The sequence below is a fragment of the Apodemus sylvaticus genome, chromosome 2, assembly GCF_947179515.1.
Source record: "Apodemus sylvaticus chromosome 2, mApoSyl1.1, whole genome shotgun sequence".
Classification (NCBI taxonomy): Eukaryota; Metazoa; Chordata; class Mammalia; order Rodentia; family Muridae; genus Apodemus; species Apodemus sylvaticus.
In genome coordinates this window covers 24,218,024-24,244,938 of record NC_067473.1, presented here as the reverse complement: position 1 = coordinate 24,244,938, position 26,915 = coordinate 24,218,024, and the positions used below count along the sequence as shown (strand labels likewise).

Here is a 26,915-nt window from a genome sequence, read left to right as displayed (position 1 = left end):
AGCGGTCGCTAGCGCCGGTCTGTCCTCCGCACCGCCAGGGGGCGCTGTGGCACGCGCGGTGCCCCCGGATTGGCGGGGCGCCGCTCTCTGGGCGGGGCATAGCGGCGGTAAGGGGACTTGCGGCGGGCCGCTTCGGCTTCTCATCGGGCCTGCTCTCTCCGCGGCTTCCCGCGCGTTCAGCCGGCCACCATGGGGAAGCGAGATAATCGCGTGGTGAGTATTCGGAGGGGTAAACGGAGGAGTGAGGCGGGCCCGGGCGGCAAGCGAACGAGCGGAAGCCGTCGCCCGTCGCGGCGGGGCTGGCGGCCGCGTCGCACTTGGGGCCCCGAGACCCCGCGCCGTGCGGTGCGGTGGGGTGCGCGTGCGCCTTGCTCGTCCTCAGCGTCCTGCTCGGCGGGCCCTGGGGCCTGTCGCCCCGCAGCGGTAAGGGCTGCGAGCACCGAGCCGGTGCGGAGGCCCAGACCCAGCGCAGCTCGACCGCGGGGATGGGGGTGGGGTGCAGGGATGAGGGCTTTGGGGTACTCCAGACTCCTGTGCCCTCGGAAGTTAGTGACTTCTGAACCCAAGTTTCTACCTGTGGGAATGGGAGGGTGGGTCCTCCTGAGTCACAGCTTGACCACAAAGGCAACTGCCCAAGCGGTCGCGCGTGGGTACGTAACGAGCTGCCCGGGAAATGATCGTGTTCCCCACCCCGTCTTCATAACAACAACCACCTCAATAAAAAACGTCCGTTTTCGTTCCTTGTGGTTCTGTCATGGAAGCTCGGTGGTCGCGAACCTGGTTTGCACTGTTCAAGAATGAACTTTCCTCCTGGCTTCAGGACGAGACCACGCGTTATCCTGGACCATAGAATAGAGTTGAAATGGTCAGTGTGCGTGGGCATCCTGAGTTCGACGTAGTGCGTGGGCCCATTTAATGGCCTCTCAGGCACATCTCACTTGGTTCCCGGAGATTTTCCTCTTTTGTTGTCGTTAATGATGCTGTGGTGGTTTTAAAGGTTATAGGCTTGCTTACAGACATCACAGTTTCTTACTGAAATCCAAACTCTCATTTTACTGGTAAATTTCATTTATACATTCCCTAAGGCATTTTCAAAACCCATGAAATTAGTTTCGTTGACTGGAGCGTTTTGACAGCGCTGTACTACTCTGTTGTCATGGCACAATATGTTCTGGTAGCATTTTGTTTGTACTTCAAAGATTCTAAGACTGAAAACAGTACATCAAAAGGTGGGAGGTGTAGGAGTGGCAATGGAGATCTAATACATAGAGGGCAGGGCAAGGATGCTTAAACTGTGACCAGAACGTGTATCGTTTGCTAGTTGGTTCAGTACCTCATGGATGTATATCCCCCCCCCCCCCCAGCCCCAAAGTCTCACTGTTGTTTTGTTTTGTTTTGTTTTGGTTGGTTGGTTAGTTTTTGGTTTTTGGTTGTTTTTTTTTTTCCGAGACAGGGTTTCTCTGTGTAGCCCTGGCTGTCCTGGAATTCACTCTGTAGACCAGGCTGGCCTCAAACTCAGAAATCCCCTTGCCTCTGCCTCCCAAATGCTGGAATTAAAGGCGTGCGCCACCACCGCCCGGCCAGTTTCACTGTTTTTAACAGGACTTTTAAACCACAGCTATCCTATACATCTGTTCTCACACATACACAGCTTCTCCATCGTCAGCATCCCCCACCGTAGAGACAGAGGTGAACTTGGGGTTATGTTTCAGGAATCACACAATCCTGATACTAGGTATAGTGCCTCTTTAGACACATTACTAATAATAACCATTATGATGCATTGTCACCACTTTGGAAGACTCTGCTTCAGTCACCTGCCCCTCAATCCACCACAATCACTGATCTCTTTACTAGCGCCATAGTTTTGTCAGGACTAGAGTTCGAGTGTCTGCCTCTGAAAATACTAGCTGTTCTGATGTTTGTTGTTGTTCTCTGAAAGTTGTCTGAGAGACAGTCCAGTTCTTTTTCTTGCACTGATGATGCCCTCATGGTTTTAAAGATTATAGGATTGGGGATTTAAAAAAACGCAAACAAAGCCAACCAAACCTTTAGGGGACTGGAGTAATGCTTGGAGGGTAGGAGCACAGGTTGCTGTCCTTCCTCCCTTCCTTCCTGTCTATTAATATTTGCTTGTTTGTTTGTTTTGAGGCAGTCTCTGTGTTTGTCCCTGACTGACCTGGAACTTTGTAGACTAGGCTGGCCTGTGCCTGCTCTGCCTCTGGAATATTGGGATTAAAAGCAAGAGCCGCTAGACCTCATATGTGCTGCTCTTGCAGAGGACTGAAGTTGCATTCCCAGCACCCACATCAGCCCTCTGTAATGCCAGCTCTAGGAGCTCCAGTGCCGCCTTCTCATATCTGTGACAACCCACATACACACAGGGACATAAAGATACAAATTAAAAACAAACAATCCCTTTAGATCACATGTTGAACAGTTGTTTTGGTTTTATTCATGTTTATTTATTTTGTTGTGTATGTATGTGTGCACACCTACCACAGTAAGCTTATGAAGGCCAGCAAGCAACTTCCAAGGATTTTTCTTCTTCTGCTATGTAGATATTACCAGGATCAAACTCAGGTTGTCAGGCTTGGGTATAAAAATGTTTTGGTAAGTTGAACCATTTCTCTCTTCTGAACGATATTTTTTATTTTGTTCTGTTGTAGAGTGAGTTTGTTTGTTTTGTAAGTTGTGGTTATAGCCTTTGAAGCTACTGAAACCAAACGAGTCCTTTAGAAGTACATACTTTGATCTAGGAGTCATCTCTCCAGCCCTTCTTAGAGAAGCTGTGGGTTCATGAGAGTTCTGCGCATGCGTGAAGCTCGCCTGCTTGCATTCCCACACAGGGATAGCCTCCCGTTAGCAGTGTCTGGGGGACCAGAGCGCTTCTGTTACAGTCCTGCCTTGTTTGACATGGGGTCCTCCAGGATCACAGATTACATTGTAAAGTTTTTGTTTTTTTCTTGAGAGGTTTTCTAACTGGCCATTTTGTTCTTGGTGTCTGTAAAGGAGTAGAGCTCACAGTACCTTTGTACCTGTTGTTTCCTGGATGCTTGCTTCACATTCTTTTTGATAACTTGTGCACTCTAGCGTGGATACATTCTGTAGGTAAAAGTAAATGGAACAATGACTCAGTCTGCTGTCCCTTTAGCATTGTACTGCCCATAGGTGTATTCCCTTGGGTTACAATAACAAATCATTTTCCATACAGCAGTTTGGAGCCACAGACAGTTAAAGTCATATATAATATGAATGAGTGACTTACAAAGTCAAAGTAGTGCTTTTTGTAACTTTTATTACATTTTAATTTTGTGTATGTGTGGGGTTGTGTGTGCCAGGAGACAGCTTCCCAGAATCAGTACTCTCTGTCCTCCCAGAGAACAAACCGGGCCTTCAGGCTTGGAAGCACATGCCTTTACTCACTGAGGCGTCAATCCAGCCAAGGCTGCCGTATTGAAAATGATCAAGTTGGGTGCCTGCAATGGCCCAGTGATCAAGAGCACGGGCTGCTCTTCCACAGGACACAGGCTTGCTTCCCAGCATCCACAGGCACGGCAGCTTACAACCTCTCAGTCTCTCTGTCCCGAGGCATTGGAAGCCCGGTTCTGATCTCCACTGGCACTAGGCTCCAGAGGCCAAAAGATGGTGTAAGGTTCTTTGGACTACGATTTACAGCCAGTTAGGAGCTGCCGTGAGGATTTGGGAACTGAACCAAGATCCTCTGCAAACCTACTAAGCCATCTCTCCAGCCCTTAGTGTTTGTTTGTTTGTTTGTTTCTTTCTTTCTTTCTTTTTTTAAAAAGATTAATTTATTATATGTAAGTACACTGTAGCTGTCTTCAGACACTCCAGAAGAGGTCATCAGATCTCATTATGGATGGTTGTGAGCCACCATGTAGTTGCTAGGATTTGAACTCAGGACCTTTGGAAGAGCAGTCAGTGCTCTTAACCACTGAGCCATCTCTCCAGCCTCGTTTGTTTGTTTGTTTGTTTGTTTGTTTGTTTTTCTGAGACAGGGTTTCTCTGTACAGCTCTGGCTGTCCTGGAACTCACTCTGTAGACCAGGCTGGCCTCGAACTCGGAAATCCGCCTGCTTCTGCTTCCCAGAGTGCTGGGATTACAGGTGTGCACCACCACCGCCCAGCATTAGTGTTTCTTTTATCAAAGTAGTGAATTACTTCACTTAATCTTCAGCATATAAAATGGTAAAGGGAGTGGGCTGGGAGATGGCTCAGCAGTTAAGGATTCATCCTATTCCTAAAGAGGGCCAGAATTTGGTTCCTAGCACTGACATCAGATGGTCCGCAACCATCATCTCTAATTCTAGCTCCAAGAGGTCCAACACTGTCTTCTGTCCTCTACAGGTTCTGCACTTGAGTGCCCGTACTCTCAAACACTCACACGTAATCAAAAATAAATATTTACAAAAGTAAAATAGTTAAGGGGACTATCTCCTCATTTTGGTGTTACATATATTCATATTTTATTTATTTACTAAAATGCTACTGTTATATTTATCTATTTTTTTTTTTTTTTGCAACTAAGTTTCCTTTTCACTTCAGAACCTTGGAAATCTTTCCAAATCACAGAAACTATAGCTCTTCTTTTCAGTGACTACGTAATACTTCACTTAGGGGGCACACCAGTATATTTCATGGATCCCAATTTGATGATGGCTGAGGTGTTTTCAATTTTTGCTCTTGTGGTAATTAAGTTGTGATGGTCTTTATAGTTTCACTCTTTGGAAATAATTTTACAGTTTTAAACTTAAAATGTTTTACCATTAGGTAAAACTACTAAAGTGACTGCAGTGAAGAGTATTTAGTGCCATTAGGTACTACTAAAGTGACTGCAGTGAAGAGTATTTAGTGCCATTAGGTACTACTAAAGTGACTGCAGTGAAGAGTATTTAGTGCCATTAGGTACTACTAAAGTGACTGCAGTGAAGAGTATTTAGTGCCATTAGGTACTACTAAAGTGACTGCAGTGAAGAGTATTTAGTGCCATTAGGTACTACTAAAGTGACTGCAGTGAAGAGTATTTAGTGCTCTTGCAGAGAACCTGGGTTGGGTTCCCAGCACTCATAACTCATAAACACTTGTAACTCCAGCTCCAAGGATTTGATGCCCTTTTCTGGCCTTCAAAGACACCTTTGCACATTGCGCACACACAAGCAGACACCTACACCTGAACTAAAAACTAATGTCATGATATGTATTTGCCATACTGTTTTACAAGTGCTGGGTTTTGTGTATGTGAAGTGAGGCAGCAGCGTGGTTAGTGAGTTGACAGCTCTGTTATTTGAGAGTATATGTTTATTTAAAAACAAAATAACAACAGTTCTAGGATTATGAGACAACTTAGGAAAGTGCTTGCCATGCAGGCCTGAGGACTTAACCCACAGAATCGATGTAAAAAGCCAGGTATAGTGGTGTGCATCTTTAATCTCAACATGGGGATGGGGGTAGATACGAGAGTTCCTCAGCCTTGCCAGCCAGCCAGTGTCGTTAAATTCATGAGTTCCAGGTTCAGTGAGAGACCCAATCTCAAAACTAAGGAGGAGAGGAAATGGGGAAGACAGCCATGTCAGCCTGTGAGCACACACATGGTCTCTGTATCTTGCATTGCATTGATACTCATGTCTTATCTTGATTCTCTAAATATACCTAACACTAGAGATTCTAATATTCCTTCCTGCTTGTAAGAAACTTAGGTCAGAGATTTATGGTCATCCAAGTAATTAGGCAGTGTTGTTATAGTGGAAGTAATTCTCAGCATTTGCTGGTCAGTCGTGGTTTTTGTATTGTTTACTCTGCCAGAGAAATCTGGAAGTCTGTCACATTTGTTACATAGAAGGAAATGTTGGTCATTTTTACAAGTTTTGATAAAGTACAACAAATGTTTAGTAGTAAGAGAAACCTTAAATTTAACCTAAGAGTAATTACCTTTATCTAAGTTCTTTTTTTTTTTAAATAAAATTTATTTACTTTGCATCCCGATCACAGTTTACTCTTTCCCCCCATCCTCCTCCTTCCCTTCGCCTCAGAAAAGAGGAGGCCTCCCATGATTATGAACCAGCCTTGACATACGAAGTTGCAATAGAACTGGGTGCATCTCCTATTAAGGCTAGACAAGGCCACCTAGATAGCAAGAACGGATCCAAAGGCAGGCAGCAGACTCAGAGGCAGCCCCTAGGTCCTTCCCATATGTGCTCTCTGGCTGGTAGTTCAGTCTCTGAGTCCCTATTAGTTGATTCTGTAGATTTCCTTGTAGTGTCCTTGAGCCCCCTGCCTCCTCCAGTTCTTCTTCCCCCTCTTCCACAGAATTCCCCCAAGCTCCACTTAACCTTTGGCTGTGGGTCTCTGCTTCAGTTTCCATCAGTTGCCAGGTGAAGCCTCTCTGGTGACAGTTATGTTAGGCTCCTGCTTGATAGTATAGCAGAATAACATAAATAGTGTCGGGGTGCCCTCCCAGTCATAGCATGGGTCTCAACTGGGACAGTCATTGGTTGGCGCTTCTCTCAAATTCTGCTCCATCTTTTAACCCCTGCACATCTTGTAGGCAGAACAATTGTAGGTCAAAGGTTTTGTGACTGGATTAGTGCCCCAGTCCCTCCACTGGAAGTGTTGCCTGGTTACAGAAGATAGCTGGTTCAGTTTCCATATTTCCTGTTGCTAGGAGTATTAGCTACAGTCACCCTAGTAGATTCTTGGGAGTTTCCATTGTCCTAGGTTTCTAGTTCTTCGCAGAGATGTGCGCCCCCATCCAGTTCTCTCTCCTAGTACTCTCTCCCTACATCCCCCATCCCTCCTGTTCCATCCATGTCTCCTCCCAGTCTCCAGTTCCCTCCACCCATCCACCCCCATGTCTAATCTATTTCCTTTCTCACTGAGATTCAACCTCCCTCCCTCCCCAGCCCTCCTTTTTACTTAGCCTTTGGGTCTGTGAGTTGTAGAATGGTTTTTCTTTATAGCTAATATCCACTTACAAGTGAATACATTTCATGTTTGTCTTTCTGGGTCTGGGTTACCTCATTTAGATCTAGTTCCATCTCTTTGCCTGCAAATTTATTTTTGTTTTGTTTTTAATAAATGAGTATCTTTACTCATTCTTTGGTTGAGGGACATCTAGGTTGTTTCTAGTTTCTGGCTATTGAGAATAAAGCTGCTATGAACATAGTGGAGCATCTTTTTATATATGCTGAGGAATGGTATAGCTGGGTCTTGAGGTTGATCAGTTCCCAGTTTTCTGAGAAACTACCAACTTGATTTCCAAAGAACTATACAAGTTTGCCTTCAAACCAGGAGTAGAGGACTGTTACCTTTGCTCCACAGCTTTATCTGCTTGAGCTATGGCTTGAGTTTTTGAGCTTAGCCATTCTGACCGGTGTAAGATGAAATCTGAGTTGTTGGGATTTGCATTTTCCTGGTGACTAAGGATGTTGAACATTTTATAAGTGCTTCTTGGACAACAGAGATTCCTCTGAAAGAATTCTCTGTTTAGATCTGTACCCCATTTTTTAATTGGACTATTTGGTCCTTTTGTCGGTGTCCTTTGCCTTAGAGAAGCTTTTCGGTTTCATGAGGTCTCATTTAATAATTGCTGATCTTAGCAACTGAGCCGGTGGTGTTCTGTTTATGACATTGTCTCCTGTACCAATGCATTCAAGACTATTCCCCACTTTCTCTTCTATCAGATTCAGTGTGTCTGGTTTTATGCTAATAATATCTTTGGACCACTTGAACTTGAGTTTTGCGTGGATGATAGATAAGGATTTATTCAAATTCCTTTCTTCTACATTCAGACATCCAGTTAGACCAACAGCATTTTTTGAAGATGCTTTTTCTTTTAATCCATTGTATAGTTTTGTCTTCTTACCAAAAGCCAAGCATCCATAGGGTTTACTTCTGGTTCTTCTGTTTGATTCCTTTGATCAGCCTCTTGTTTTTATGCCAGTACCATGTGGTGTTTATTACTATTAATTTGTAGTACAGCTTGAAATCAGGGATGATGATACCTCCAGAAGTTCTTTTATTATACAGGATTGTCTTAGCTATCCTGGCTTTTGTTTTGTTTTGAGTGTTCTTTTAAAGTCTGTAAAGAATTGTGTTGGAATTTTGATGAGGATTGTGTTGAATCTGTACATTGCTTTTTGGTAGGATGACCCTTTTTACTATGAAAATCCTACTGGTTCATGAGTGTGGGAGATCTTCTCATCTTCTGATATCTTCAATTTCTTTTTTCATAGATTGGAAGTTCTTGTCATACAGGTCTTTCACTTTCTTGGTTAGAGTTATATACGCCAAGATATTTTACATTATATTTGGCCTTTGTGAAAGGTGTTATTTCTTGAGCTCATTTTGTATCCAGCCACTTTGCTGAAGATGTTTGTCAGCTGTAGGAGTTCCCTGGTAGAATTTTTGGATAACTTACACTATCATATCATCTGTGAATAGTCATACTTTCACAACTTCCTTTCTAATTTATGTCCTTTATATCCTTTAGTGATCTTATTGCTCTAGCTAAAACGTCACGTACTGTAATGAGTAGATAGCGAGAGAGTGGACAGCCTTGTTTCTGATTTCAGTGGAATTGCTTTCCGTTCCTCTCCATTTAACTTGATGTTGGCTGTATATATCCTTTACTGTGTTGAGTTATGCATGTTGTATTCCTGATCTAAGACTTTTATCATGAAGGAGCATTGGATTTTCTCAAAGGCTTTCTCAGCATCTAATGAGATGATTATGTGGCCTTTTTTCCTTTCATTTTATTTATATGGTGGTTTACGATGGATTTTTATATGTTGAACAATCCGTGACTCTCTGAGATGAAACCAAACTTGGTTATGATGGATGATGTTTTTGATGTGTTCTTGCATTGTTTGTGAATATTTTACTAGTATTTTTACATCAGTGCTCATATGGAAATTGGTCTGAAATTCTCTTTCTTGGTTGAGTCTTTGTGTGGTTTAGGTGACTATAGGGTAAATGTGGCCTCATAAATGAGTTTAGCAGTGTTCCTTCTATTTTGTGGAATAATTTGAAGAGTATTGGTATTAGATCTTCTTTGAAGGGCTAATTCTGCACTAAAACATCTGGCCCTGGGCCTTTTTTGTTGGGAGGCTTTTAATAACTGCTTTTCTTTCCTTGGGGATTATAGAGGTCTATTTAGGTTGTTTACCTGATCTTGATTTAGCTTTGGTAAGTGTTACTACTAAGAAAATGGTTTGTTTATATTTTTGAATTTTGTGGAGTTCAGGTTTTTAAAGTAAGAGCTAATGAATCTTTGAATTTCCTTGATGTCTGTTGTCATGTCCCCTTTTTCATTTCTGATTTTGTTCATTTGAAACTGTTTCTGCCTTTTAAGTTAGTTTGGCTAAGTCCTCTTGTTGATTTTGTCAAAGAACCAACTCTTTTGTTTCATTGATTCTTTGTATTTTCCTTGTTTCTAATTTATTGATTGCAACCTAATTTGATTATTTCCTGCTATCTACCACTCTTGAGTGTGTTTGCTTCTTTTTGTTCTAGAGCTTTCAGATGTGTTTAGTCTAAATTCTTATCATTTAGATAGAGGGAAGAAAGAAGAATTTGTAAATATTTATCAACTTGAATTAAACTTGGGAAAACTGAATATGAAGATCAAGAGGTTGAAACTGAGCTGGGTATGGTGGTGCATGGTTGTAATCATCGGATGAGGTGAGGTCACTCCGGGAGTTCCAGGACAGCCTACAGCTGCTCAGGGAGAGCCTGTTTCAGAACAAAACAGATTCTGTATCTGCAGCAAATTTTAGAAAATCAACATCTTTGCCAGAAACCATCACTAAACAAAGAAACTTTTGCTTTATTTTGTGTCAGTGTTTTTGAGGAGGGGGGTCTCTGAAATGTGTGTCCTATTTTAGTAACTGTAAAATACAGAAAGAGCATCTTTTTTTTTTTTTTATTATTGATTTCTTGTATAGGATATAGCTCAGGTGCTTACCTAGCAGCTACAACGCCTTGAGTGTGATTCCAGCACTATGTAAAATTAGATCTAGCACATGTCTGTAATCTCTTTACTCAGAAAGTGGAAATAGCCGGGCAGTGGTGGCACATGCCTTTAATCCCAGCACAGAGGCAGGCGGAATTCTGAGTTCGAGGCTAGCCTGATCTATAGAGTGAGTTCCAGGACAGCCAGGGCTATACAGGGCTGTCTCAAAAAAAAAGGGGTGGGGTGGGGAATAGGGGGATAGGATCAGATCCTGGGTCATCTCCCCATCTCCAAGCACATTTTGTTTGTATATAAACATATACTCTTGGATCCAATTTCATCCAATTTCCTCTGTTGAGCATTTCAGTGTGAAAGCAAAACAAACAGTAGAGGCTGATACCTTGTTTTACATATTAAGAAATTAACGGTTTTGTTTTGAGACAAGATGTCACTGTCTTTGGCTGACATGGAACTTGGTATTGTAGATCAGACTGGCCTTGAACTCACAGATACCCTCCTGCCTCTTGCTAAGTTTAAACCCGGGGGATTTAAGTTGTCATTAGCCATTTAGAGTATAATGTATCATTAGCTACATTCACGGTGCTCTACAACTACCTGTCCATTTCCAGAATCGTCAGAATCCCAAGTAGGCTGTGTCTAATGAGACAGTATCTCTCAAGATTCTGTAGCTAATAAGCTCCGTTCTGTCTTCTATCTTTATGGAGCTATGAAGCTGTTCTGTTGAATTTGTCTTATCTCAGACCCATTTGGATGCAGTATTAGGTTAGAATTTTTTAAATTTTTTTTTAGAGATTGAGTGGGGTGTGTATTTTGTTTATCTAGTCATCCATGGATGGATCTTAGTTTTGTTCTGCCCTTTGCACTGTTGTGAACACTGGTGTTGCGTTAGAGTCTGCTCTGTAGTGGTTGGGTGCATGTAGTAACTGGAAGTGGCAGTTGAAGATTCCTGTGGTGATTCTGTGCTTAACTTGTTGAGGAACAACCAAGTTATTTTCTACAACAGTTATTCCATTTTATACTCCTACCAACAGTGTACAAAGGGTCCCAGTTTCTTCCCACTTCTAACAGTCCTTGTGATTTTCTGTGTTTTGATAATAGCCTTCCTAGTGATAGTGAACATTCTTTCATGTGTTTTTGGCCATTGTCAATGTAAATTTGGAAGAATATCTATTATAAGTCCTTTGCTCAGTTTTAAATTAGATGATTAAGGGTTTTGTTGTTGAGTTGTAGTGACTTTTTATATATTCTGGGCATTATTCTATTATGGTTTGCAGATGGTTTTCCATTCTGCAGATTGTTTTCTTGTCTTTGGTTAGTAATGTCACATGTTAAACTTGGTGGGGGGAGTCTGGAGAAAGTGGCTTAGGTGTTAAGAGCATTGGCTGTTCTTCTAGAGGGCCTGGATTTGATTCCTGCAGTGACTCAAAATCACCTGTAACTCAGAGGATCTGCTGCCTTTTTATGATCTTCCCAGGTACTTTATGTACCCAGTGCACAGACAGACATACAGGCAATACATACATACATATCTTAAATTTTTAAAAATTATTTTGGGTTCTGGTTTTGTTCCTCTAGCTCCAAAGAGCTAGAATTGCAGGTGTCTGTCACTACAATTGCCACATTTTATGAAAACCTCTTTTTTTGTTACTCTCATTTAATTTTGTTGTTAATTTGAGAATAAAATTGCCATCAGTGTGATACAGTACCTACTAGAATAGGAAAATTAATAGTTAGATCATTTTACTTTCTTTGGTAGTGAGCATGGTGTGTGTGATCACCTTCACGTGTTATTAGGTTTTAGGAAAAGTTACCCTAAAGGCTTCAGTAGGCAAGGGGATCATTATTCATCAAATGTCTGATAAAGTTCTGCAACATGTGTTACATGGAATAACTACTTACCCACCAACATCCAGGGCTCTGTAGATTACATTGGCTTTGTAATAAGTTGATTAGTTAGGTTGTTCATTCTTAGTTTGATGTAGTACTCATTTATAATAGTGCTACTAGATATAAGTGACTTTTCTTAGTAGCTATTTTAATGTGCACTATTTTAATTTAATTAATTTTTATTTTTTTCTCAAGGCCTACATGAATCCAATAGCAATGGCTCGGTCAAGGGGTCCAATCCAGTCTTCAGGACCAACCATCCAGGATTATCTGAATCGACCAAGGCCTACCTGGTATTTCTCCGTTTACTCGTTTATAAGTTTAACCTTGCTGCCTTTATTGATTGTTGAGCACTTGCCAGATAACAAGTGATTTTTATTGCTTTTTAAGCATTTCATTTATGAGTATTATATTTATATAATTTCCATTCTTCTCACCCTCAGCTCTCTGTTTTTCCTTCCTACTTCTCAAATTTTGGACTTCTTTAATCATGTTAAACACATGTGTACCCTATTGAATTGAATTTGTTTTGTATTGCATATGCACATGTATTCAAGACTGGCCACTTGGGATTGGATCAGGAAGTTCATCCCTAAGGAAAACGGACTCATTTTTTACCCCCACCCTAGGGTATCTGTAGCATCTTCATTCAAGTTGGCCTGTCATCTGGTGTTTTCATTGTGCAAATCTTATTTAGGCAACTATATCATTGAGATTTCATGGGTGCAGCTTCCCTGTCATGTCTAAAAAACAGTACAATCTGTCAGTGGGCATCCTGGTCCTTTGGCTCCGACAATCTTTCTGCTACTCTTCTATAACTTTCCCTGATTCTTCAGTGTAGAGATTGCATTGTTGACAGCGAGAGCTACCCTTATCTGAATATAAGGGTACATATTTAGAATATAGTTAGAAATTTTATTGGATTAGGAAAATGGCAGTACTCAGTTCTCCTCCTTATCAGCCACAAGTTGTTAGCTGTGTTTGCAGTATTATGAATTCCCTTCTGCTTGGGTCTTAAGTCCAATTAGACAGCTGTGCAACCTCTAAGCGAAAGATACCACTCTTGAACCAGTGGGGATGTGTCCTTTGATCATTGTGGTTCATGGGCTTTACCACTGCCTTTTCTCCCTTGGGAGTTGTGTATAGCACCTTCAGATACTTTGAGAGCCAGTCTCCAGAAAGGAGGCTCCCAGGTCAGTTCCAGCTCAATATCTCCAAGTCCTGTGTTTGAATTGTGTGATCAGTCTTCAGCAGCAGAATCTTACCCTCAAGTTCTGCAGGCAACCAAAGGCAGAGGCAATAGCCTCTATTGTTTAGTAGTCTCTCCGCCCCCCCCCCCCCCAGGCTCATGCCTGGCACTCGGGTTTTCATTATATAATCTATGGCTCCTTCAGGTAGCATTAGTATCCTGTGTAACACAACTCCCTTTTTGATATTGTTTCCTTGTTTTTTGAATTTCTTTGTATATCTAGATAATGATCCTCTGTCAAAAATACAACTGACAGAGACTCTCGGTGGGCTTTTTCACTCGGTTGTTTCCTCTGCTCTACAGATGCGCAATAGCATATTTATTGATTGTTGGTCTTAATTCCTGGACAAATGGGAGTTCCATTCAGAAAGTCGTTTTCTGTTCCTGTGTCTTATAAGCCACACCTATGCTTTCTTGTAGTAGTTTCAGCCTTTCTGGTTTCACATTGAGATCTTTGATTCATCTAGAGGTAATTTTTGTTCAGGGTAATATTTTAAAGTAACATTTAACATGTGCTTTGTTTTACATATATGATTCACATGCATAAACAATGTAGACATCTGAGAACTGGCATTTCGAAGCTAAAGCACTTCCGAGGAGACCTTTCCTGTCCCTCTCTTCTCTAGCCTCTAAAATGCCTTGCAGAGTCTGTGCAATTTAAGATCAGCAGTGGAAGGGAAGTGATTGTGTCCATTGAAATTCACTTAGAGGTTAGGGCGGAGTAACAGGGGTGTGTAGTGTTGTACCACATTGGCTCATTCAGGCCGTGGGAAGCTGGGGGAGGAGCTCACGTTGTTTGTAAATAGATGTCACAGTTACAGGTACTGTTATTTAATAGTCTATCCTTATCGTCCCTCCAGTCCTGAAGTAACATCTCACCAGCTGTACGGTACCCTTAGATCCAGGCAGCTGTAGCTGATGCTTGTCATTTGTGATAGGGGGTCCTTCTAGCTCACCGTCCACCTCCTCTAGTGGTTAAGTCTTGTTCTTAACCACTGCAGCATGCCAGAAATGTTCTCCAAAATAAAGTGTTACTTTCACTTTACCATGGTAAGAGGGGATGGAATTTAAAGGGGAAATGTTCAAACAGGTGTTTTGCCCATGTTCAGAAGCCTTTTAAAACAACCCAGAGGTTGGGTAATTCATACGAGCACTCCCAGGAGTCTTAGCAGATAATCTTGCTAATGGCTACCAAAGGTCCTGTTGGAGAGGCCAGGCAAGGCTTTCAAGGCTCTTCCCAGTAGAATCACACAAGGTCCACTGTGTCCTAGCAGGGAGTTGTGTCAACACATGTAGGACATTGCCAGCCCAACAGGCAGAGCTTAGCCTCTGCTGTCATATCCTCAAGCTCCACATTCCTGGAAATAAAGAAGACATTCAGCCTAAACTATACTATATCTTCAGACATACAGAGTTTAGACAAAATTAGCTGCACTTAACGAGGGGGTGGTAAGACCTCTCCAAAATCCAGTTCCAAGATGCCCACCTTGAGGCAGCGGTCCTAAAAGGTAGGGAGTTTCAAGCCTTCTGCATACATGTCAAGTTTTTTATATCATGGTCTTACTAGCAGAATGTAGCAGTGGAACAAGAGAGAGTTGACTTGGCTCATCTTAAAGCTTACAGTTGTGGTCTGAGATGCCTCACTATCTTCAAACTTGAGTGATGCTGTAAGTGAAGTGCCTGTTAGGCTTTGAGAGAGTCAGTCAACATAATATTTAAGCTATGTAGACTTAGCCGAGGGGGGAGTGATCACTAGCACCCAGTCGGCTTATTATGGTATTTACATGATAGTGAGCAAAGAAATTTGAACTATCAATATAAGAGGTAGTCTTAACAATATTAAAACAATGTTTTATAAAAATGTTGTCCTCTTTATATTCATCCACTTACATTGTATTTATCACTCTGTTTCTAAGGGAGGAAGTAAAGGAACAGCTGGAAAAGAAAAAGAAGGGCTCCAAGGCTTTGGCTGAGTTTGAAGAAAAAATGAATGAGGTTTGTAAATAGCATTTCTTAAAGAAATAGGCTGATCTTTTCCTTATAATAAAAATGAAATCTATTTTAATTGTTTCACTTTAATAAGCCAAGAATTTGATCATTGTACTTTAGTCATTAAGGGGTTCTATATTTTATGAATATTACTGTTAAATATTTGAAGGCAGGTTTGTGAGTAAATGAATACTTTCTTATAAAAATAAGAGAAGAACTCAGTCAAGGCAATTGCTTAAAGTCTGGTGATCTGAGTTTGGTCTTCAGAACTATATAAACATGGAAGAAGAGAACCACCTGTAGTTGTCCTCTGACCTCCACACATATACCATAGTATCAGTATACCCATGCCCAGCCGCTATAAACATACTTTTTTTTTTTATTAACTTTTTTTTAAAGCCCAGGTGTGGTTGCACACACCTTTAATCCCAGCACTCAGAAGGTGGAAGCAGATGGATATCTGAGTTCGAGGACAACCTGGTCTACAAAACAAGTTCCAGGACAGGCAGGGTTACACAGAGAAACCACATCTTACATGTGTATATGGGTGAAAATAAGAGCATCTTTTGTTTAAAAAGGGGAAGCTGAGGCAGGTGAGCAGTAATAAAGAACTGCAGAGGGAGCCGCGACTTCTGATTTGCCTGCCTTTTAACCTTTTGCAGAACTGGAAGAAAGAACTAGAAAAACATAGAGAAAAATTACTAAGTGGAAATGAGAGTTCATCCAAAAAAAGACAGGTAACAACACTTTTCATTTATTATCATTTTTATCGCTGGTTCATAATGATGTATTAATAAATTCATTTGAGAATCACATCTGCTTATTCAGGCTTGTGTTTCTTTCTATTTAGAAAAAGAAAAAAGAAAAGAAGAAATCTGGTAGGGTGAGCAAAAGTTTTCTATTTTCTAAATATTAGAGCTAAGGGCCTATAAAGCAAAGTAAGACTGATTGGTTTTCCCTTGTATGCTAAAGCTAACCTAGATTTATCAGGCAGCCCAGAGGTCCTTTGGCTGTGTTGGTGGTGATGCTCTCTCTCACTCTCCCCCTCTCCCTTTCCCCCGCCCCCCTCTCTCTCTGTGGCGTGAAAGAAGTGTCAGTGTCCTCATACTCCAGCAGTGTTTCTGCTGCTGCTAGAGAGGACAGTGTTTCATTGCTGCACATGTTGTCCCTTTGTTGAGCTTTTGGGAGAGGGAGGTGACTTTTATGTTTTAGCTTTTAAATTCTATGAATATGACATCTGTTTCTTAGACACTAGATTGATTTTATTAAGTGCTTAAGAGACTTAGGAAAAGAAACCAATTCCTGCATCTCACAAGCTTTAATTGTTTTGTGCTTGGTCAAGTATTCATCTTCTTCTTCATCGAGCTCTGATTCTTCCAGCAGTTCTTCAGATTCTGAAGATGAGGTAAGATTTACTGTGATGCTTTTGAGGTAATTGGTACCTACTTGAATGTCAGAGGGACTCCCGTTGTGAAATTGCTGCTAGACATGTTGACTTTAATTTCAATTAATTGTTCATAACTTAGAGTACCCATATAGGAATAATGAGATGTTTAAATATTGGTGTATATTTTTAAGTTTGCTTTGTTCACTTAACATAATAGATTTTTTAAATTCTAAAATGCTTTTTACTCATTGCTTAGAATTACATGCATATAATTTAGATCATTTGATCCTAAATAGAAAATGTTCAGTTACATTATAAATATGAATTGAGGAAAATATGTTTATAACTGGTCCTTTTATGATGCTATGGTCATTACTACATGAATATTAGTTAAACGGTTAATTCTGAAACAAAAAGCAAATGCTTGTAAAAATGTTTTGTGTAGGATAAAAAACAAACAAAAAGAAGGAAGAAAAAGAAGAGCCGTGGCCGTAAGTCACCGGAAAGCTCGGTGTCGGAGTCAGACTCAGACAGCAAGGTGAGGCTCAGCCGGGACTGCTGAGAGCAAAGGCATTCCTGTGTTCTGTCTGCGCCTCCTGTCGAGCACCACTTCAGTTAGAAGGAGCACATTTGATTTGATTTCTGGTTTTTTGAGACAGAGTTTTTCTGTTATAGACCTAGATCAGGATGGCCTCAAACTCACAGAGACCCGCCTTCCTCTGCATCCCGAGTGCTGGGACTAAAGCGGTGCACCACCATGCCCAGCCACATTTGACTTTTGTACTTTGAGTTTCTGCACTAGTAGACTGGTGTGTTTAATATTGTACATGTAGCATCTTTTTATCCCCAGGTACCTTCTTCATATGCATGTTTCTGTGTTTCTAAATCTCCATGATAGTGCTTTCTCTGTTTTCAAAATAATATTTGTAATTCTAGGCAAAAAAAAAAAAGAGCATTGGAAGTTGAGCTAATTACCTTCTCTCTTTTTTTTTTTTTACCTAAATTAGTTCTCTACTAACTAGAAATGTCAAGTACAATTGACTTTCAACTTTCATTAGACAGTCTTTTTAAAAGTGTGAAGTGGTTTATAAAAATGTTGATTCTACTTGCCAGGATTGTATTCAGTGATGGTGGCATGCAGTACCAGCACCTTACTTAGTTACATTTTTTTATTCCCATTGGAGAATGTGCTAGAGAGCTTGCCTGGTAGTCATGAGAGAGAGCATGGGTTCAATATCCAATACCAAAAAGATAGAGAAAGGACACCCATTGAACACTGGGACCTCAGGACACTAAAGATCCTGTTCTGGTTTTTAAAAGAGCTTCACTCACCCCAGGAAGATTTCTTGTGTAGAAAGTACTCAGTAGTCGTTGGTTATCTCTTGTGTCTTTAAGGCAGCAGTCTGATGATTGGGATAACTAGTGTAGTGTTCATAAAGAGCCTGCTGTGTGGTAGGGCCTATGTAGGCCGTGATGATTAATTTATTTAATCCTTGCAGCACGCATATGAGGCTGTTTTATTTTCTATATTCTTTGTTTACATTCCAAATGCTTTCCCCTTTCCCGGTTTCCCCCTCCCCATATGTTCCATAAGCCCTCATCTCTCCATTCATTCCCCAATCACCTCCCCCCCCCCCGCCCCCCCCCCAATTTCTCTGTCCTGGTAATCCCCTACAATGCTGGATCAAGCCTTTCCAGGACCCGGGCCCGCTCCTTCTTCATGGGAATCATTTGATATGCTAATTGTGTCTTGAGTATTCAGAGCTTAGAGATTAATCACTAGAACTAAAGAAATAACACAGAATCCCTGATAGGGACGGTAGGCTTGTCAGATTGGTGGGTGGCAGAAAACCATGTGTATTATAGACCTGCAATACATGTGGCCACCAGAGACAAAGGCAGTGGCATAAAGCCCTATTTTAAAACAAACACATGGATATTGTTTTAGGGGAACATAGGTTTTATTCAGTGATGTAAGAGAAAAGGCCTGTTGTCTTATGTGCAGGTATACATAAAATAGGTTGATCTTTTATTTTCAGAGTAAAATGCTGATATTGAAGTAACCTTTCATTAATCTTGAATCAAATAATTTTTGGGAGGGATATTCTTACACTGTATTTTCTACATTTAAAAGTTATGTATATTTGTTTAGGATGGTTCAAAAAAGAAAAAGAAGTCAAAGGATGTAACTGAAAGAGAAAAGGTAACTATTTTTACATTGCCTTGAGGTAGTAGGCTGTCATACAGCACTTAATGACCTAAGAGATGAGCAGTGATGTCAGGGACTTCTTTTGTTATTCTGGCATGTCATATTAATGTAATGAATTTATTACTTTATGAGATGGGGGCTCACTGTGTTGTCCAGGCTAGCCTCAAATAACTGGGATCTTCCTCAGCAGCTGCGGCTGTGTCTATATGATTCCCACTAGGATTTTTCTATTACTAATGCTGATTGATGTATAGTAACTGATAGAAGTAAGGTATGATTATTTCCTGATAGTGAGAGCCATTATAAAATAATGGTTGCTCTCATGTTTCAGAAAAGCATATGTGCAACTAAAACTTTGTAATGCATAGCAAAAAAAGAAACAGCTGTATTATGATTTTTAAATACTTCAAATATGACATAGAATCTCATACATGCACACAGACACACACACACACTCAGAACAGCTATCCTCATACTGGCTAGAATTAATATGCATTCATAGTAACATTTGGTATTGTACTTTTCAAAATGGTAGCAAGTTCCGGAACTAGCTCTTTTATTCAGTGTTACTATTGACTTCCTTGATGTTTTCAATTTTATTTCTTTTGCTTACATTAGACCATTTACTTATTTTTCTAGATTATTTTAAGTTTTTTTTCTTTTGTTTTGTTTTTTGGGTTTCTCCATGCCACCCAGGCTGTCCTTGTAGACCAGGCTGGGCCAGAACTCAAGATCCAGCTGCCTCTGCCTCCCAAGTCCTGGGATTAAAGGTGTGTGCCACCACTGCCCAGCTTATTTTCACTTTTTAAGATGTATAGAATTATTTATTTGTATACCTGTCTGCCTGAGTTTGTGTGCACTGTGTATATTGAGGTGTGTGAATGTGGAGACCAGTAGAGGATAAGGATCTTGTGGAACTGGAGTTGTGAGTGGCCTGGTAAGGGTAGTGGCAACTGGGCATGGGTCCTCTGCATGAGCAGTAAAGGCTCTTAACCACTGAGCCAGCTCTAATCACCAGTTATGTACAGTTTCAGCAATACAAACTGCTGCGGTACATATTTCTTCCTTAACTTTAAAAGATTTTATTTACTTTTATGTGCTTTAAGTGTGTACGTGTGCATATGCACCATGTACATGTCTGGTGGCCAGAATGGCCAGAAAGGGCTTTAGAGTCTCCGTAACTGGAATTGCTGGCGGTTGTAAGCCACCAGGTAGGTGCTGCACACCGAGCCTGGTCTTCCACACCAGCAGAATCATTGTGCTCTCTCTGGCTCTATTCAGTTGATAGTTCTTAGCTATTTTTGCTCCTATGTATTATTCTTAATTTTTTAATGCATATCTAGGACTGTAATTTCTAGGTTCCCATAATGTAGATACATTTAATTTAGTTAAACATTTTGCTCACAAAATGTTTGTCATCAATTTACATTTCTGAACAGTTGGCTGTACTAGGTGTTTGCAAATTTTTAGTTCTTAAAATGTCTTCTTAAGTCCCTACTTAAGTACATTATAAAAAATTTTTAGTGTGTATATATACACATGCATATGTGCACATGGTATTGAGGTATTATGCTGTGTACTGTGGTGTGTATGTAGATCAGAAAACAGTCTTGTGAAGTGGGTTCTCTCCTACCTTTATGTGAGTTTCTGGTCTTTTACTCTCCCAAATTAAAATGTTTTCAAAATGTGAATGTAGGAGTTAGAGAGATGGCTTAGTGATTGAGCATATTTGCTTCTCTTCCATAGGACCTGAGGTTCACAGCACCCACATAGCATGGCTAACACGTACCTATAACTCCAGCTCCAGGGAATCCAACTCTTTCGGCCTCTGTGGATACCTACACACACACACACACACACACACACACACACACACACACACACACAAATATTGATCTTTTAAAATAAAATATTCTAAATATACCAATGTTATTATACAGGCATACTTTTAAATCATAACAGGTAATTACCTACTGGTTTTCTTTTTTGGTGAAACCCTGAGTACAAAACAAAAGGATTAAAATACATAAGACCTAGATCTTCCATCATCTTTGCTTCTTACAACCTAAAAATTGTATCTGTTAATTTAAGGAAATGAAGACATTATTTTCTAAAGCAGTGGTTCTCAGTCTTCCTAATGCTGTAACCCTTTAATGCAGTTCCTCATATTGTGGTAACCCCAGCCATAAAATTATTTTCACTGCTGCTTCATAACTGTAATTTTGCTACTGTTGTTATAAATCATAGTACAGATATTTGTGTTTTCTGATGACCTCCCTGGAAGGGGTCGTAACTTACAGGTTGAGAACCACTGATCTAAATGGATATGGAGTTGCTTCAATTGAGTAAATAAAAGCATTGCTTTAGTAGAATTAAAAAACTGACATCCTGGTAAATATCACCATTTTCAGAAATTTCTATATAAAAAAATGGGTGATTTGTAATAGAATTATTAAATGTAACTTAGAAGCAAAGTTTGGGGCTTGTGTGATGGCTCAGTTGAAGCCTTTGGTGCAGATTTCACAGTCTGAATTAAGTCTTGAGTCCTACAAAGTTGCAGGAGAGAATAGACTTCCAGAGTTACTTTCTAACACGTGCTGAGAAGTAGATACACATGCCTAACATAAACCTTTCAGTTTGGAAGTGAACAGTAAATTTACTTGGCAGAGTATTATTTCTTAAAATCAGGATTCATCTATTTATTTTCCTAGGATACTAAAGGAGTCAGCAAAAAGAGAAAGATGTATGAAGATAAACCGTTATCATCCGAGTCACTGTCTGAGTCAGACTGTGGAGAGGTGAGTAAAAGGAGTGCTTTTCACAGTAAGTGTTCAATGTTTCCAGAAGATATTACACGACTGTCGTTTTGGTAATTAGCCATGTTTTTGTATGCCTTTCTAATGTCATATTTCTAACATTATGTAGACATCTGGGTACGTGGAAGAGGCTATATGTAATGTAGTCGCCTAAGATCCAGTCATGATTAAAGTCAAAAGAATCACGTGTGCTGTTTGTATTTTGTCTTAAACGCACTCTCTGGGCATTGTCAAAGGAGCTGATTTCCTGAGTCTGTCTTCTCTGGGCTTCTTTCCTTTGGCATCCATCTTGCATAGCCTTCTGTCTACTCAGTCCCTTAGCTCTCTCACATTTGTACCTTCCTTGTTTGCTCATGCCAGTCTCCTTGTTAACGTCTTCGGTTTTGGTCTGTGATGATGGCCCTCAGACCTGTCACACCTGCTACCCCATCTGTCTCATTGTAGGTTTTATACTCTTTGAAATGAAACTTATATACTAACTGTCCCTTAATAGAAGAAACCAAAGTAAATACCAGTGTATTATCTGACAGGATTGTGTTTGATTATGTGACTGCTTGAGTGTGATAAGCTCAGGAGATAAAACCTTCAGTTCAGGCTGGATGGCACGTCACAGGTGGCCTTTGGAAATCTTTGCCAGCAGTCGTGTTCCAGAATGGTAGACAAAATTGAGACAGACTTTCAGAGAGCTGCCAGCCAGCTGCAAGCAAACAGTGTCTACTATCCATGTTTTTTCCTTTAGTCCTTACTCCCCCTTAGGTTGTCATCTAACAGGTAGGCCATACCACTGAACACTTCAGCGGTTTTTAACTTCTAAGACTGCTGTATTTAGCATTCATCCAGCATACAATAAGGGAAGCTTAACACAATATATCTGTACTTAACATTTAATATGCCTGGGCTTTAGCAACTTTAAATTTATTTCAATTCAGTATACCACCCTTTAAAAGATCAAAAGGAAATACAAATGATGCAGTTGTTACCCAGATTTTAGCCCACTGCTCTCTGTATAGAGTACAGAGGCACTGTAGAATAGTGAGAGTGGCTAAGCTGAAGCTCAGCTCCAGGTGTGGTCTGCCTTTCCTAGAGTTCAGGAGACCTTTCCGCAGCTCCCACTGCTTGGCTTTGATGCTAAAAGGCAGCTCTTAGAGACATTTAAAACCTTAAGTTATGGTTGGTACTTTGTTTTTATTTTTGAAATTTATGATATGTAACAGGAGTCATAAAAATGTGATTTTTTATAATCAAAAATTTCTACAATATGACTTGGACATATAAGATATATTAGTATAAGATTAAAATGCACTAAGTACAAATTCCATCTTTGTCCATGTTCACAAAAATTTCAACTTTGTAGGTGCAAGCAAAAAAGAAGAAAAGCGGTGAAGAGCGAGAGAGAACAACAGCAAGTATCTTATGTTTCTATAGACCACAGCAGGCCCACTGTTCTTTAAGGAAGCCTTGATTTAGGCCCGGGAGATGTGATGGCTCTCACCTTTGCTTACTGGATAGGAGAGAATCCAGTTGGCTTAGGAAGGGAAGCAAGCATCCCCAGACCCCTTGCAGTGTCTCACTGTTAACAACAGAAGTTCAGAACTGGGTGGAGTGAGTGCTGCACACCTTTATTCCCAAGACTCGAGAGGCAGAGGCAGAGGCAGATGGATCTTTGTGAGTTCAAGACCAGCCTGGTCTACATAGTGAGTTCCAGGACAGCCAGAGGTACACAGTGAGACCCTATTTTGAGAGGGGGGGGGGGGGAGAAAAGAAATAGAAGTTCAAGGGGCTGGGGAAGTGACTCTGTGTGTACAGGAACTTGCTAACAGCTTGAGTTTGATCTCTGAAGGACTAGTTACTAGTTGTCCACTCACCTCCATGTGCACCAAAACACACACATACATACAAAGTAAACAGAAATATAATTAGAAAATGACATAATTTATATATTTAAACACACACATATATATGCTCCAACTTATATTTGACTTTCAGTTTTGTTTTTCCTTGTACAAGTGTTTGCCTGAGGGTGTGTGTGTGTGTGTGTGTGTGTGTGTGAGAGAGAGAGAGAGAGAGAGAGAGAGAGAGAGAGAGAGAGAGAGAGAGAGAGAGAGAAGAGTATCATGGAAAAAGCATGGCTCCTCTGTGACTAGAACTTTCCTATAGGTGCTAGGAGCTAAATCTAGGTCCTTTGCAGGAATAGCAAGTTCTTTTAACCACTGATCCAAATCCCCAGCCCCGATTTAACTTTCTTAAAATATGGTGATTATCTCAGTCTTCTAAAAAAAATTATTTACAAGTCAGCCAAACCTAGAATAATAAAAGACTTGTAGAAATATGAACTACACTAGGAGTGGTAGCATAGCTAATTACCATGTTCTTTTTAAAGTAGCCCTGCCTTTATGCAAATTGATAGGTAGGAAGGGAAAGAAGAAGGTTTAAGGAAAGGGAATATATCCGAATAAGAAGCAGGCCAAAAAAAGAAAATAGCTGATAACCTTCAGAGACCAGCACAGACCATCTCTGTGAAGTATTGTAAGGCTCCTCTGTCTAAGCGTCGGAAGTGGCCTTTGAAGGCACTTTACTGGGAGGTGAAAGAAAGAATGAGAACATTTTCCTTTGTATGTCCAGGTTAACCATTCCTAGAACTTTATAGCTCTTACTGGCAGGGCTGCCTCTGAAACACCAGCTTTATTTGGGTATATGTGATTCTGGATCACTTTTGTATTTTATGACCATAGTTACATGAAACATTTTTCTGAGTGAGAAAATAATTTGGGTGGATGTTTTGGGGTATTGATTGGTTGGTTGGTTGGTTGGTTGGTTGGTTGGTTGATTAAAAACCATTTGGCTCGGTCTATTGTAGACTTCAGCACTCTTGTCCTTTGTAGTGCTGTACGTTTGGTAACAGCATCTCCATTAGCACGGTCCAGTTCTTCATGATGCAATAGAGTATGAGACAGGTAGAAGTGTGTATGTGGAGAGCGGAGTGAGTACAAAGGGCGGTCACCCCATGAGCCTGTGGATGAAACTCAGTGAGAGTGTGCTTGTGGTGGGTGCTCCTGTGCCAACACCACAGTAAGTAAGTGCTCAAATCAGATGTTTGGCTTCTTTGTGAAATCGTGTTTAAGTGCATGCTATTAAAAGGAAAGCTCTCCGGGAATGGCTGCCCCTTGGTGGTAAGAGTACTCACTGTGTACAAAGCTGTGGCTCCATCTTCAACAGTATCCACACAGGCAAGCTGCGAGGTTCCTCGGGAGCAGTGGCAGATGAGAGGGGCTCTACCTTCCTCACCTGGGTTCTGGCCTCTTTTGAAGTATCTGCTGCTTGAAATTATGCCTTCTGCAGCAGAGGCATTCAGAGGGCTTGAGGCTCACAAATCCCAGCACCCTCTAATCCACTAACAATGAGACTGCTTCTCCTAGGCAGCAGTTCCCTGCAAAAAATTAGGCATTTGCTTGTATGTTGTGATATGTGCCTGTAATCCTAGCATCAGGAGCTCAAGATCATCCTTGGTGACACACATATTCAAGGCTAGCCTTGGCTATATGAGACTCTATCTCAAAACACACACACACACACACACACCAAAAAACATGTTTTATTAAATAAAATATACTTTTCAGTATATCTATTTTATTTTAGTGAATTGGTTTTAATAACCAATGTAGTGTTGCAACTTGAACATAATGTGTCCTTAAAAACCTGCCATTTCAGTAAGGCAGGTATGCCTTGCTGCATGTGTCTCTCCTGTATCAGAGCTTTTCCTTTAGAAACTGTAACACGAAGTGTGGCAGTTGGTAGCATGACCCAGTAGCTCTCTTCTGTAGAAGTTTCTGTTGCCGGCTGCTATCAGACCATTGACTCAGGAGTTTTTTCCCTGTCTTTGAGACCCAGCAAGAACTCCTCATCTCCACAGTTGTGGTTGTTGAGGATTTTCTAGAAAGGTGTGCCTAGGGTGCGTGCTTCTGTGGTTGTTTACAGTAAGTGGCTTAGATGTAGAAGTGATGGTGTGGTTCTAAGTGCGCACAGTAGTGAGACCTGCCATGGAATTGTCTTTGCAGGACAAAGCCAGAAAGCGACGGAAGCATAAGAAGCACGGCAAGAAGAAGAAAAAGAAGGCTGCCAGTTCCAGCGCAGACTCGCCGTAGCTGCGGGACAGCCAGGTCCTTACAGAGCGCAGTGTCAGGAGCTCTCCACTGTGAGGATGACGACATTCTTAGTGACGTGCATGAACTCCCTTGTTTTTACACTTGTCCTGGACTGGTCACAGCCACTTGGGTTCCGCTGTGTGAAGGGCTATGATTGCTGCCTGAGTCTTGAACAGCTGCCCTCTTCCAGTGCTTGGTGACCTGGGAGATGGTACTTTGCAGTCCTACTAGTGGTTAAGATATTTGGAATAAAGCTAATATTTTTTACTAGAAGTACTTAAGAATAAATCAACAGAAACTGAATCTGGATCCATCTTTTGAGATGTAACCAGAAATAATGAGATGACTCTAGTAAAACTTTTCAAAGTAGGGATTACATTAATATTTCAAAATCCTTACTCTGTAGATAAGTATATTTTAATTTTTCCCCATGTATACATTGATTTACTTGGGGAAGGAGCTTTTAAAGAGGGGGTGGTTTGCTATCTCTTTAGCTACCAGAACAGCGTGCCTTTGATCTCACACATCCTACTTGTGTGGACACAGTAGCCATGCTTCCTGGGAGGACAGAGCTGGGCACCATCAGTCCTGCCTCTGACTGGGGTTAATGACATCCTTAGACCGTTGTATGCTGCTTTGAATGAACCAGAGATACCCTGCCCTTTGCAGATACCCGGACCTTTGCAGCATGAGAAAGCCCCCAAAGCTCTGGAATTTACCTCCACATCAATAATAACTGAATGTTTTTAGGGTTACATTGTGTTATGTCATTTGAATTCCTTTTGACTACACTTTGGCTTTGGAGAGGGATTGTTTAGTAGACACTGGTACTTTATGAGCTTGATAGCTGACAATTCTAAAGCGCATGTGTTATACAAGTTTTAACCAGTCAAGAGATTTTTACATAGCCAGTGATAGATACTTTATGTTTTGTATAAATTTTGTTTAGGCTGCAGTGTTTAGCTTTTAACTAACTCTTGCTGTCTTAAGTTCATAACTGTGTGTAATGGCACAATTACAAGATATTTAGCATGTAAAAAGCAGGATTGTTGTTTTTAACAGCTTCATATTGAAGCTGAGACTTACCACAAACAAGAGTTGAATGGCAGGCCTGGTATGCTGTATCTTGTTACATAAAGCTATTGCCAGAATCTTAGTAAACACATGTTTTAAAAGTTTGTTGTCTTTGTTTATCAGTAACAGATTATGACATGTTAACTTATGTGAGAACTACATTACTGCTCTT

At 40.8% G+C, this 26,915-nt stretch overlaps 1 protein-coding gene across 3 annotated transcripts; it reads left to right on the top strand.

Annotated features, from left to right (window-relative positions):
* Positions 1–99: 99 nt before the first annotated feature.
* On the top strand, positions 100–26,844 carry Fam133b (family with sequence similarity 133 member B). 3 transcript variants are annotated; one of them, XM_052173188.1, is made up of 11 exons: positions 100–213; positions 12,073–12,170; positions 15,043–15,121; positions 15,778–15,852; positions 15,966–15,998; positions 16,458–16,520; positions 16,948–17,040; positions 18,655–18,705; positions 21,423–21,509; positions 22,882–22,929; positions 25,583–26,844. In XM_052173188.1, exons 1-11 carry the CDS (start codon positions 190–192, stop codon positions 25,667–25,669), a joined length of 738 nt encoding a protein of 245 aa, XP_052029148.1. In that variant the 5' UTR covers positions 100–189; the 3' UTR covers positions 25,670–26,844. The 3 variants fall into 3 exon arrangements, with proteins under 3 accessions (XP_052029148.1, XP_052029150.1, XP_052029149.1); XM_052173190.1 differs by lacking the exon at positions 18,655–18,705; XM_052173189.1 differs by lacking the exon at positions 22,882–22,929.
* The last annotated feature ends 71 nt before the right edge of the window (positions 26,845–26,915 follow it).